This window comes from Panthera uncia, assembly GCF_023721935.1.
Source record: "Panthera uncia isolate 11264 chromosome A3 unlocalized genomic scaffold, Puncia_PCG_1.0 HiC_scaffold_12, whole genome shotgun sequence".
Lineage (NCBI taxonomy): Eukaryota > Metazoa > Chordata > Mammalia > Carnivora > Felidae > Panthera > Panthera uncia.
The window spans coordinates 4,996,704-5,010,602 of record NW_026057579.1 but is presented as its reverse complement, the minus strand read 5'-3'; the positions used below and the strand labels follow the sequence as shown (position 1 = coordinate 5,010,602).

General features: G+C 39.2%; 1 protein-coding gene across 1 annotated transcript in view; it reads right to left on the bottom strand.

Moving 5' to 3' along the window:
* NPHP1 (nephrocystin 1) overlaps nucleotides 1–13,899 on the bottom strand; it is a 59,773-nt gene that overhangs the window by 42,763 nt on the left and 3,111 nt on the right. The window contains 5 exon segments of the mRNA XM_049652190.1: nucleotides 292–417; nucleotides 3,722–3,823; nucleotides 4,125–4,344; nucleotides 6,361–6,485; nucleotides 7,884–7,944. Coding sequence (XP_049508147.1) covers nucleotides 292–417; nucleotides 3,722–3,823; nucleotides 4,125–4,344; nucleotides 6,361–6,485; nucleotides 7,884–7,944 — 634 coding nt within the window.

Sequence of the window (13,899 nt, the reverse complement as noted above, 5' to 3'; positions counted from 1 at the left end):
GGGAGAAAAAAAAGCAAGGTGAATGCACAGACAGCCCACGACTATTTACGCAATTAGCATCATTAATCAAAGAACAAAATATTTAATTGTCAGTGAGTTCTAAAAACTTAGAAGTCTCTAAAAGAAACCGAGATAGAAAAATATCATGCACTAAAAATAATCACAAAATTAAAGTAGTACTGAAGCAAACAGTAATATGAAAAGCCCAGTTCTCAAAATGCAAGTTGTCTCCATTTCAAGAGATTCTTGAACTATTTACAATAGTAAAAATAAAAAGTTCCTTAAACTCACTTTGATATCCTTTCCCACCTTTTACCTTTGTTTAACTTCTGCCCCTTCTGCTGTTTGGTCCCCCACCTCTGTATCTTCTTCGCTGCCTTCTTCACTTGAGTCTTGGCCTTCTTCTTTATTATAGGGCTGAAAAATTATTGAAATATCAAGTGCTTTTTATCTCATGCAAAAATCAACCAATAAAAGACTTTCAGAAAGGCTCAACTATTGACAGGAATGTACACGGTGGGTATAATAAGAAATCAGTGGGAAAACTGTTTCAACACATTGTTGATAGCTTTGCTAGTTGAAAAAATTCCAAGGATAGAGGTAGAGAGCAAGTTTAATCAAAATAAATTCCAGATGGAAATTATTCCAATGGAAACAAAGAAGACAGAAATAAAAGAACTAGAAAAGAAGAAAATAATCTTGAGATGGGGAGGCCTTTCCAATTACAATACCAACTCCAAAAATCATAAATGACATGGAAATACTGACAGACTTAGCAACATAAAAGATAAACATGGTTGAAGGTCACCAAAGAAAATCTCTATCACAGATTTCCAAGGGTTAATACCCTTATTCTGAAAATATTACAAACCTCTTATAAATCACAAATTTTTAAAATCTTAGAAGAACGGCCAGAAGAACTAAAAAAAGGCAATTTACAAAGTAAAAGTAGAGATGGCCAGAAAGCATAGTAAATGATGCTCAACCTCACTGGCAGCACAATGAATGCAGATAAAAACCAACAACGAGCTTCTTTTTGCCTTACCGCCATGGCGTAAAGATTGGGGGCAGCCATCACAGGCACATGCGTAGGGAAACAAGTACTCTCAGAGGCTGGGGACGGGAGTACAAAGAGGCAGAACTTTGCTGAAGGGCAAACTGGCACATTAAATCAAAATATAAAGGCGTAAACCTTTTGCACCAGCAATGAACACCTAGGACTTTATCTGAAGGGGATAAATCAGACGAACCTACAAAGACGTCTGTGTAGATTGATCACCACATAGGCTGGTACCTACTGTCCACCACTTCTTTTGTTAACAGAATCCCTGATTTTAGCAATGAGCCAGCTAGAAGTCTACGTATTCCAAACCCTGCTTGCAGCTGAGTGTTACCAGGAGACTCCATTCTGATCAAGGAGATATCACTGGAAGTTTTTTTGCGTAAATTCCAGGAAATCGTCTTAAAAAGATAGCAGCTCATGCCTTTTAGTCCCCTTTCTTCTTTCGCTTCCTGGAATTTTTTTAAAAGATCTAGCAGCCAACTTAAACTAACGAGATAACCCTTGGAAGGGCTGCCTCCCACTTAAGTACAGAGCGAAATATTAGATGGGGTGTTCAATATGCTTTGATTGCTGGCCTCCACACTTCTTCCACGCGTAAGAGAAATATGCTTCTACCTTATTTAAGCCACTATTTGGGGGGTCTTTTGTATCTCATAGTGGAAGCTAATCACAGCTCCGTGCAACATAGTTCTCATAGGTTGGAAACAACATGTACATCTACCTGAAATTGGAATACTATGCTACCATTGAAAAGATGATCTAACTTGAACCGTGCAATACAGCAGCCATTGCCATGTGGGACTACGGACACTTGAAGTGTGACCAGTTCACACGGAGATGTGCTGTTTGGGTGTAAAACACACACTGGAATTTGAAGACTTGGTATGAAAAAAAAAAAAGGAAAGATTTTTTAATATTGATTATAGGTTGAAATGATAATATTTTGATATATTAGATAATATAAATATGCTATTAAAAATCACCTGTTTCTTTTTCTTTTTTAATGTTTATTTATTTGAGAGAGAGAGAGTGGGGGGAGGGAGAGGCAGGGAGAGAGGGAGAGAGAGGATCCCAATAAGGCTTCTCTGTGCTGTCAGCACAGAGACCAACACGGGGCTCAATCTCACAACCTGAGCTGAAATCAAGAGTCAGAGGCTTAACTGACTGAGCCACCCTTTTTTAGGTACTTCCTTTTTTCCTTTTTTTAAATGCATGTCATATAATAAATATACATATATGATATATATACAATGAAATATTAAAAAGAAAAATATATATATATATATATTTGGTCTTTATTCCCAGTTCTTGGCAAGAGTTCCTAAAACTCTTGGAATTTCCTGAGTGACAGGAATGTCTGATGTTATTCCTCATAAGTCCCTTTCAATCAGACTTGAGTTTATTCTTGAGGTAATGCGGTGGGGTGGGTGGGGTGGGGGGCAGGGTGCCAGAAGAACCAATCATGTGATTAGAAGGTTGGAACTTTCAGGGTACCATCCCACCAGCCCTCTCACCTTCGGGGAGGATAAAGGAGCAGGAAACTGAATTCTATCACCAATGGCCATTTAATCAATCATGGCTATATAATAAAACTTCCATAAAAACCCCGAAAAGACAGGGTTTAGGGAGCCTTCCAGGTCGGTGACCACTTTGAAGCGTTGTACTAGTGGGCGTGGGAAGTCTGGAGGGGGGTGGTGCCCAGACCAGAGAGGGTACGGGTAGGAAGATCCAGGTGGCACTCTCCCCATGTCCCAATACCTTGCCTATCCGCCCCTTCCATTTGGCTGTTCCTGAGCTGTAGCCTTTATAATAAACTGGTAAACACAAGGAAGGCATTTTCCTGAGTTCTGTGAGTCCCTCCAGCAAATTATCAAACCTGAGGAAGCGTGTATGGGAACTGAATCTACAGCTGGTCGCTCAGAAGTACAGGCCCCTGGGACTTGTGACTGGCATCTGAATTAGGGCAGCTCGTGGGGTGAGCCCTTAACTTGAGGGGTCTGCGCTAACTCCAGGAGTTAGCGTCAGAATTGAATTGAATTGTTTGGACACCTGGTTGGTTGCAGAGAGCTAGTGTGGAAAAACAACACATATTTGGTGTTAGAGAAAAATCACACTATTAGTGTTAGAAATGGCGTCAGAAAACAAAGGCATCTCAGTGTGGTCATGAGAAAACTTAAAACCGCATTTCTAGTTTGCATTATTTTTCCATTGGACAGCACCGACCCAAACACATATCTCTATATATTGGCAAAGAAAATGACCATGCTATATAGTGAAACATTAAAAAGAAATAGGTTGCAAGCATGTATATAGCATGTTTACCTCCTAGTAAGGGATCATATATTAGCGGAAGTTAACCCAAAGTTAACTGTGGTTTCGTTTGACAACAAACAATAAGCTCCTATTAATTTTTATGATCAGCATTAATCCACAAAGCACTTTCATTGTGTCATAACCAAGGCCTTACCTGCACAACGGCACTGCACAGGTCCCCATGACTGTTAAAACAAGATTTTGCCAGTCCCTGTCCCTCTAAAATTAAAGTAAATTCTGTATCAACTCATTCACCGGTCGACTGATAAAAGAATAGAGCTTAATATTTTATTAAAAATGCAAGAAAAGTTTTGAAAAAAGGAAGAATAAACAAAAAAGACTAACCTCCAAGTAGGTTCTGGGAATGAGACCTTTGTTTCCTTTGGTATTCTTAGCTATCCACCAACCATCAGGTTTTTTTTCAATTACAAGGAGAATTTCTCCCTTCTTAAATCAAAACAAGTAAAAAATGCTAAATTAAAATTTACCCCTAACTCAGGAATTATCCACATTGAAACTACTTTCAAAAATAGAATAGCATTTAATTTTACTATTTTACTACCAGGTAACATTGACAACATAATCTCACATGACTACTGCCTGTAAATCATAAGTTATACTTATTTTATTAAAATAGATTGAGTCTTTAAAAACGATACCAGGAATATGTAATATAGATATATAAAGTTTTCTTATTCTGTTAGGTATGCATAACTATCCTTAGGTTAGGTTCTAGTCTTGTTTCTACCTTAAATGTAAGGTCCCCAGCTTGCTGAGCAGTAAAATCTCCAATAGCAATGTATTCTTTGCTTGTGGCCTGTTGCTGGGATTCATGTTCCTGTTTCTCTTCGTCTTCTGTTTCTTCTTCGTCCCCAGTTTCTTCACTTTCTTCTTCTTCATCATCATCCTCTTCTTCAGCTTCTTCAGCAGAATTGTCATCTTCTTCTCTTTCAGGAAGTGCCCCAATTCTGTGAAAAATAATTCAGAGATAGGGATTACTTGAAGTAATGTGTAAGAACGGATCAACATAACTTCTACATTTAGAAGATCTTGCCCATATTTGGAAATAAGTGCATGTCCCATATCCCTTATACGTTCTATTCTGTTCTTTGCATTCTTTTTTCTTTTTGTGCATATTTGAACGTTTTTTTTCTCTTTGGGTTCATTGATCTTTTCCTCTGTTGTATCCAATTTTCTGTTAAACCATTCAGTATTTTTTGTTCATTTCATATTTTATAAATTTGAGTTTCAGAATTTCCATTTGGTCTCTGTTAGTTGCCATTTCTCTGCTTGATTCTTCCCTATCCATCCAAGCTATCCATCTTTTCTAGCAAATTCTTTAACTAATTGAAAATAGTTGTTTTAGAGTTCTTATTTGTTAATTTTTGCATTTGGGTCATCTGAGCTTCTACTGATTATTTTGTCTCTTTATTATAAGACATTTTCCACCTTTTTGAATCTGTATTTAATCAGACTGAGAAATTTCTCAGCCACTATTTCACTAGACATTTTACAGTTGTACAATGTTCATTTATTTCCTACATTTGAATTTTCTTAAAATACTCTGCCTTTTTCTATTTCATCCTTATTTTCTTCTATTTTTAACATATTAATCATTATTTAGAAGTCCTTATCAGCTAACTATATTATCTAGTCAGATCTAGGTCTGCTTTTAGTTTTGTTTTGTTTTTTTATTAGTGGACATTGCGGATGAGACAGTTTGAGACTTTGGATTATGTCATCTTCCTTTACAGAGTGTTGAATTTTGTGCTGTTACACACTTAAATTATCATGTTCCTGTTAAGGTCTGGCTTTCGGCCTCGAGTTCTACTTCAGTTTTGTCTTTATTTCAAATAACAGTTCTTAGTATTAGGGCGTTTTCCTTACTCCTAGAGCATGGGCCTTCTGTGATCTCTACTAAATGCCTGAAGCATTCACCACTATCTCTTTACTCTAGCTAGGTACTAACTCCAATATTTTTCCAAGACTGTTTGACTTCCAGAATCTTTTAAGCTCTCAGTCTCCTAGCAGGTGTTTTCTGCCAATGCTTCTGGAATCATGCTCTGTGTAGACCAGGATTCCATTCAGATTTCTATAGTTGTCTCTTGCAACACCCTCCTCTCTTCCTACAAGTCCCACTGGCCTTGGCAACTCCAAAATTTGATCTCTGCCTCCTGAGCTCAGTGACACTGGTGTTTTCTGTTTAGGCTCTACCTTCCTGCACCACAGCCCATAAGTTTTCTCAGGGAGAGGGTCTGGGTAAATGTAGGACTCACTTCTTGTGCTTCCCTGTATTAAGGACATCAGCTGTTTTTGTAGATTTTGTCCAAATTTTGTGGTAAACAACCACAGTTGTTTATGGTAGGAAGGTTAAGTCCAAAACCAGCTACTTTGTCATTCTCAGTACTAGAAATCAGTGAAAATTCTAGAATCCTTGTATCTAAATCCTTCAGCATTTTCCCCAGGATACAGTGTAAAAGTATGGGAGCGGCACATGAAGAGTCTAAATAGTTAATTGTTTTCCTTCTTCCTTTCCACAAACTGGGTTGGTTTGTTTATACCATCAATTTTCTTTCTGCTTTGTAAAAGCTGTTATTAACATCCACTAAGGCAGAAAAGCAATGTATGTTTCTACCTCTAATATTTTAAGTTTATGAAGGAAGGAAATATGCAAATAATCCAAATAATTTCTTTTTACATATCAACACTGACATTAAAGCATCATCCTTATTTTCTAACATGTGTTTACTTAGTTGTTCGGATCTCTCCTTTGTCTCCCTAACTAAATTGACTGACTCCTACTTCTTTACATCTTTTATGGGATCTAAGACTTTCTACTATACACAAGAAATACATGTCAACTGATTATACTTGTCATCACCATTCATTTATATGTATACTCTTAATAGGTCTTTATTCTGAGTCAGACATTAAAACCGTTGGTGATAATGCCTGAGAGAAAGAAAGTAAAGAAAGAGGCATACTCAGTTATATTTTCTCTATTTATGGACACAGCAAGCTCCTGCAGTTGGTGGGTAAGCTTATCCAAAAGACTGTGTTCATCCTCTTTTTTCTGATTGTAGTTCCCAATAGGTGCCGGTTCATCAGCCTATGAGAGAATATAAGTTTATTTCACTGAAAAATTTCTTTCAATTTCCTATTATATTTATTTTAGAAGGAAAAAAAAACACTCTAGTAAGTTCTAGAAGACAAAGTAAATGTTAACACGAGACTAGGCCTACCTTAGAATAATATTAAAAGAAATGTAGATTATTATGTTGAAATGTAACCCAGATGAAAAAACAAAATGATACTCCTTGGTTTTTTGTTGTTTTCTTGCTAGCTAGAAAGTTTGTTTTTGTTGTTTTCTTGCTTGCTACCCTCTATGGTCAGTAAGAGCTAGGTTCCAGACAGAAGATAGGCTTTGGAGTCAAAAAGACATATGCCAATCCCAAGTTCGGAAACTGACTGGCAGTGAGACATTGAGAAAGCTGCTTCACTTTTGGGAGCCTCAGTTTCCTCACCTGTGAAACAGGATACTTAGATTTTTAAATTTAGGGTCAGCCTGACTCCTAAATTCAGGAGTTTTATGTCACTGGAGAATTTCAGAAGAAATGCTCAGATGCAGTAAAGGAGATTCATACACAAGCAGGGAGATGACTTTTAGATGCCCTCCATTTTACATGCTCTGTGAGACCCTGGCCCTGGACACTAAGCTGAATGAAGCTCAGGCTCATACTAAAAGAAAAAACCCTGAAGGGACTTCCAAGAGTAAATTCTAGCCTTGGCTGTTTTCTGCAGAGTCACTGACATTAGAGCTGCCGTGTGATACAAGAAGCTTCTTTAGCACTTACGCTCCGGGCCAGATTATGTACTCTCCCCACAGTGTAATTAAAATGAAAACAACTCTATAAGGGAAGGGAAGCAAAAAGAATATAGAAACAGGGAGGGGGACAAAACATAAGAGACTCTTAAACACGGAGAACGGACAGAGGGTTGCTGGAGGGGTGGCGGGAGGGGGGATGGGCTAAATGGGGAAGGGGCGTTAAGGAATCTACTCCTGAAATCATTGTCGCACGATATGCTAACTAACTTGGATGTAAATTAAAAAAATAAAAAATAAAATAAAATAAAACGAAACAAAATGAAATGAAGTAAAATAAAATAAACAAAAACCAAAAAACAACTCTAGCCTGTAAAACATGAAACTTACACAATGCAAAAATAAAGACAACTTCTTCCTCGATCTTCTGAGTCCTCAGTGCTGGGTAAGTTCACCAAAGCTGAACTCTCCTCAGCATTTGGAGCCCTGGCTTTTCTGCTCCAAAGCACACCCTCAGCATGCCGGCAGGGCGAGTCAGCACGGGCCGCAGGTAGACTTCACCACCGCTAAAGCAAACCCAGGAACTTAACCACTCTAATGAATTCCCACTTCACGAAAACATCGGGACAAAAACAGGGTTGGCTTTTTTTTTTTTTTGGTAATATTATAAACCGTAACACTTACTTTGTTCAATTTTTGAAGAGCATCTTTATTTTCATCTATCGCCTGTTTTAATTGGATACACCTAAATTTTCAAAAAGAAAGGAAAAAAGTATGAATTTTTCTAATGTCAGACTAGACATTATTTCATGGAATCCATTATTTCATGGAATCATACATAAGTCTTTAAGCGGGCAAGGCGATTAGCTATTAGATGAATGATGTTAAAAAATTCACCTGTAACTGCCTTCCTACCCACCGGCTTGGGTGATACTCACGTGCTCTAAGGTACACAGGTATGACAGCCAAGGCTCAGAAAGCTTATGTGACTCTGAGCTTCGGTTTCCTATCTCTAAAATAAGGAAAGCACTGGACTTCAAACTGCTTCTTCAGCTCTGAAGTCCCATGAACTGAGGGCCTAGCCAAGAAGACATGAGTAATGGCGATAATATCCAAGTTTTACTGCCCACCAGGCACGGTGCCAGGCACTTCACAAGAGCACCACCTCCTTTGAGCCTCGTACCAGCTCTCACTCCGGTGGAAGGAAGTGAGGTTCTAAGGGGCGGCCACAGCTAGTCAGTGGTAGCGTAACACGCGAGGGCAGAGCTTAGGATTCTAGAGCTGGCCTCGTCCCACCACGGCACATTCCCCTTTTGAGCGTCGCCTGTGCAGACGGGTACGCTGTTTTGATTATTCCACAGACGGCTCATGTAATTTGGCTTAAGTCTTAGACCCAAATAAGAAGGATAAAAATGACTGAAAATGGGCTACATCTAATAGCGAGGGTTATCGAAATTCAAATGCTTTCTCAAACAATAACCTACAAGAGCCAATATTTTTTATGTGCTTTGAGTAATTGTTTTTTTCTCACAGAAGCTAATGACATGAAATAAGCAGGAAAAAAGGGGACAAAAATCCTTTGTGAAGGAGGCAGAAACGAGAAGTGAAAATATCAAACTGCGGTTGACCCTGTTAGTTACTTACCCCATCAGGGTCTACGCTGGCGGGGTCGGTCCCACACTGACACCTAAGTGCTCAGGACCCATCATGGGTGGGGTGGGTGTGTGGCCCAGCGCTGGCCGACAACACAAGAAAGAAGTATGTTGGGCGCTGTCTCCCATTTTATTCTCCCTGGTGCAGCACGTAAAGAATCCTTCACCCTTTCTGTTTTTAGATGCTGATGCTTGGGGACTCTGTAAAGGCGAAGGGAGCCATCGCCGACTAGATGAGGATGACAGAGCACAATGAGAGCAAGAGCTGGGCCTTGAGGACCTCACGAGCCACTCATCCACAGTGGGGGAACCTACTTCCAGACTTTTTGTGCAATGAGATTGACAGTAGAGCCCCTAGTTTTAACAGGCACCCTGTTACTCAGACTAAAAGGATCCTGAGACCTAGATTCAAAAATTTCTCTTCACCACCTCCTGAAGCCCCACCAAAACTGATGAAACATTTTAAAAGGTAATAAACCCTGAATGTAGGAGAATGAGAGAGAGACCACCTGTCAACAAGACATTTCAACAAATTTCTGCCGCACGGAAAAGAGATGGAAGCATGTTCCCGGAAGAGGCCCCTAAGAGGAAAAAGATCTGCCAAGGAGAGGATGCCACGATTTGGGTCAGCAGGTAGGAAGGATCGGGGAGAGAGGGGTAATTAAAGTGCATCTAAGGGAATGTATTATGAAGTTCTACAGATGAAGACATCCACAATGGCTGGGATTTGCTTTATATATTAATTATGTTATGTCATTTTGTATTATGTTATGTTATATTAATCAAATGATATCCATAGCATCTAAGCTATAAAGGCAACCAATCATTTTTTAATGCTTATTGGGGGGGGTGGGGGAGGGCAGCGAGAAGGGGAGGGGCAGAGAGAGAGGCAGAGGATACGAAGCGTGTTCCGCGCTGACAGCAGAGTCTGATGTGGGGCTCAAACTCACGAACCATGAGACGGTGAGATCATAACCGGAGCTGAAGTCAGACACGTAACCCACTGAGCCACCCAGGTGCCCCTAAAGGCAATCAGTCTTAAGACAATCTAAGGGCTTTATATTATTTAGGGAGAGAGTAAAGATACTGATTAAGTTTAGATTTAGTTAAGGCCTTTTATAAGAAGTCTGATTTTTTAAAGAGTCTGTTCACGGAAAATCTGAGCCAGCTAGCTTCCCCTCTCTCTTATCTCACCCCCCTCTGCTGTCCTTCCTTATCAGAGGATTCATCTCTAAAAAACAAAATGAATGAATGGCCTGGGGAGAACTACAGCTGCCAAAGAAGTTTCCTGTACGCCAGGGTTAAAGCCCACTCTATTCTGGCACGGACACGCCTCAGCTTAACAGTTAGTTCCCAGCCCCCTGAAATTCTCTGCCCACGGACAAAGAATTTCACTCTCATTCAGGGGATAATACTGAAGGGAAGAGACCCTATACATACAATAGTAGAAGAATCCTGGACTGCCATCTAGAATAATCACACTAGTCCCTCATTTCTTAAATAAAAATGAATAACCCAAGGACCACCAGATACATTAAAGAAAACCAGCAACATGGATGGTCAAATTTAAGACTAACTGAAATTAAATAAATAAATAAGTAGTTGGGAGTCCAGAAGAACCAAAGACAAGAGAAATCCCCGGGTATAAACAAAAAGACAAAGAAATGAAAACTATTAATGGGGAGATAAGAGACCAAGAGGAATAGTCCAGAGGGTTTAATACCTCACTCAAAGGTTTTTCAGGAAGCAACAAACGGAAGTAGAAAAAAAAATCTTTTATTAAAAGAAAATCTCTCAGAGCTTATGAGAGACAAGACGTTTCAAGTTGAAAAGACCCACTAAGTGTTTAGCAGGATAAAAAACAACACTTAAATAGGTTGTGATGAATTTCCAAAGCACCAAGGTGGAAGAGAAAAGCCCCACACAGGTCAATCATAAAGGAATATCATCATGGGGCCCCTGGGTGGCTCAGTCAGTTAAGCGTCTGACTCTTGATTTCGGCTCAGGTCATGATTTCATGGTTTGTGAGATCAAGCCCCATGTCTGATAGCACAGAGCCTGCTTGGGATTCCCTCTCTCTCCCTCTCTCTGCCCTTCCCCTGCACCCATGCTAGCGTGCATGCTCTCTCTGTCAAAATAAATAAATAAACATTAAAAAAATAAAGGAACTATCATCAAACTTTTCACATCGCTGAATGCAAAGAAAACTGACAATGTCCTCAAAGGTTTAAGTAGAAATGATTTTTATTTTATAACCAGACAATTAATCAAATATAAGGGCTAACTGATGTTCTCAGACATACAAATGTCAATGTGAATTTTTTTTAAATATATGAAATTTATTGTCAAATTGGTTTCCATACAACACCCAGTGCTCATCCCAAAAGGTGCCCTCCTCAGTACCCATCACCCACTCTCCCCTCCCTCCCACCCCCCATCAACCCTCAGTTTGTTCTCAGTTTTTAAGAGTCTCTTATGCTTTGGCTCTCTTCAACTCTAACCTCTTTTTTTTTTTTTCCCTTCCCCTCCCCCATGGGTTTCTGTTAAGTTTCTCAGGATCCACATAAGAGTGAAAACATATGGTATCTGTCTTTCTCTGTATGGCTTATTTCACTTAGCATCACACTCTCCAGTTCCATCCACGTTGCTACAAAGGGCCATATTTCTCAATGTGAATTTTTATTTTTATTTATTTATTTTTTTTTAATTTTTTTTTTTTCAACGTTTTTTATTTATTTTTGGGACAGAGAGAGACAGAGCATGAACGGGGGAGGGGCAGAGAGAGAGGGAGACACAGAATCGGAAACAGGCTCCAGGCTCCGAGCCATCAGCCCAGAGCCTGACGCGGGGCTCGAACTCACGGGCCGCGAGATCGTGACCTGGCTGAAGTCGGACGTTTAACCGACTGCGCAACCCAGGCGCCCCTCAATGTGAATTTTTAAATGATTGTGACAGGGATCTCTTTAAACACAAAGAAGACTATTTATAGTTACTTGGGTTTAAAAATAATTATCAGTTGGGGCACGTGGGTGGCTCAGTCAGTTAAGCCTCCGACTTCAGCTCAGGTCATGATCTAGTGGTTCATGAGTTCCAGTCCCACCTTGGGCTCTGTGCTGACAGCTCACAGCCTGGAGCCTGCTTCACATTCTATGTTTCCCTCTTTCTCTGCCCCTCCCCAACTCATGCTGTGTCTCTTTCTCAAAAATAAACATTAAAAAAAATTATTATTATTAGTTTATTAAAATAAAATTTAAAAACCCAGTCTTCCCTGGGACTTCAAATTCAGCCTATAAATCTTATTCTATTTTAAAATCTAGTAGGGGTGCCCAGGTGGCTCAGTTGGTAAAGCGTTTGACTTCAGCTCAGGTCATGATCTCAGGTCACAAACCCATGGCTTGTGGGTTCGAGCCCCGCATCAGGCTGTGTGCTGAGAGCTCAGAGCCTGGAGCCTGCTTCGGATTCTGTGTCCCTTTCTCGCTCTGCCCCTCCCCTGGTCGTGTTCTGTCTTTCTCTCTCTCTCAAGAATAAATAAATAAACACAAATTTTTAAAAAACATTAAAAAAAAAGTAGATACTATATAAGTTTAAAAAATAAAACAAAATCTAGTAAAGCAAGTATTATCAGCTTCACTTTTTCTTTATTATTTGATTAATTCAATTTGAACTAAACAATCTTAATATAGTTAATTAAATTCCCTTCAACATTTTAAAATTCATTTTATTTTGCTTTTAAGAACTTTGAATGCCTGAATTAAGTAAAACTTTTTCAAATGATTCAATGAATCCTTTAATAAAATGAATTTCATGTTCTTTTGAATGTTATACACACTTCTAAATACCCAAAATATACACATTATCTTAATGACGTCCTAAAATTGAATACAAAAGTATTAATAGTCTAATTTGACCTAGTTCATCATGTCTATGTAATGTTAAACTTGATTTAATTTTCAATTCCTCCAGGGTTAAAAGAAAAAGTCAGAATAAAACAAAAAACACCCAAGAGAACAGTTTTCCCATGTCAAGGGAGTTAAGGTCATTATCCTAAGCAAGGTGGGATTCCTTAATAGAATTTTCTGACCAGGTCCCAGGAGGCTACAGGAGGCCAAGGATCTACCATAATTCTGCCTCAGTCACTATCTTGAATCTGAGCAGTTTTTATAGCTGCTGTCGCAACCTTAATCCATTACTCAGATTTAGGTTAGTTTTTCTAGATCCAAGTTATACCATGATCTAATTCTTCATTTGATTGCCTGCATCTCCACTGAGACTGCAGGGAATTTCTCTCTGACTTGAGTGAATTCTGCCTTTCTCAGTGGTCTTCAAACATTTTTACGGCCTGCCCACTTTAATGTCTTACAGCAAAGTAATGTCAGACGTATTAACAAAACCCTGTGAACAAAACCCTGTGAACAAAACCCTGTGAACCCTCACCTATATTAATAAGTATCTCATGGTATGATTGTGAAAATTAATCAAGAAAAAGGTTTTAGAGTGTGGACCACACTGCTTGGTCCGTACAGAGTACAGAATAAATGTAAGTTGCTGCTTTTTAACAAGTGTAATTCTCTATTTAATCTTACCATTCCAATATCTACACCTGGGAGATACAGATACTTGCAAGAAATATTTTTAAAGGGGCGCCTGGGTGGCGCAGTCGGTTAAGCGTCCGACTTCAGCCAGGTCACGATCTCGCGGTCAGTGAGTTCGAGCCCCGCGTCAGGCTCTGGGCTGATGGCTCGGAGCCTGGAGCCTGTTTCCGATTCTGTGTCTCCCTCTCTCTCTCTGCCCCTCCCCCGTTCATGCTCTGTCTCTCTCTGTCCCAAAAATAAATAAAAAACGTTGAAAAAAAAATTAAAAAAAAAAAAAAAAAAGAAATATTTTTAAATACGTTTTGGAAAATTTCATTCGTTATGACCCCAGTATTATTTCCCATTATTATTTTGACTTTTGAGAAACTGTACAATAAAGGAGTGAAAGAACACGTCAAACAATTTCTATGCTATAAATCCTGCCCAGTGAAATGTAAGTGTGGTTTCTGGAAAGCT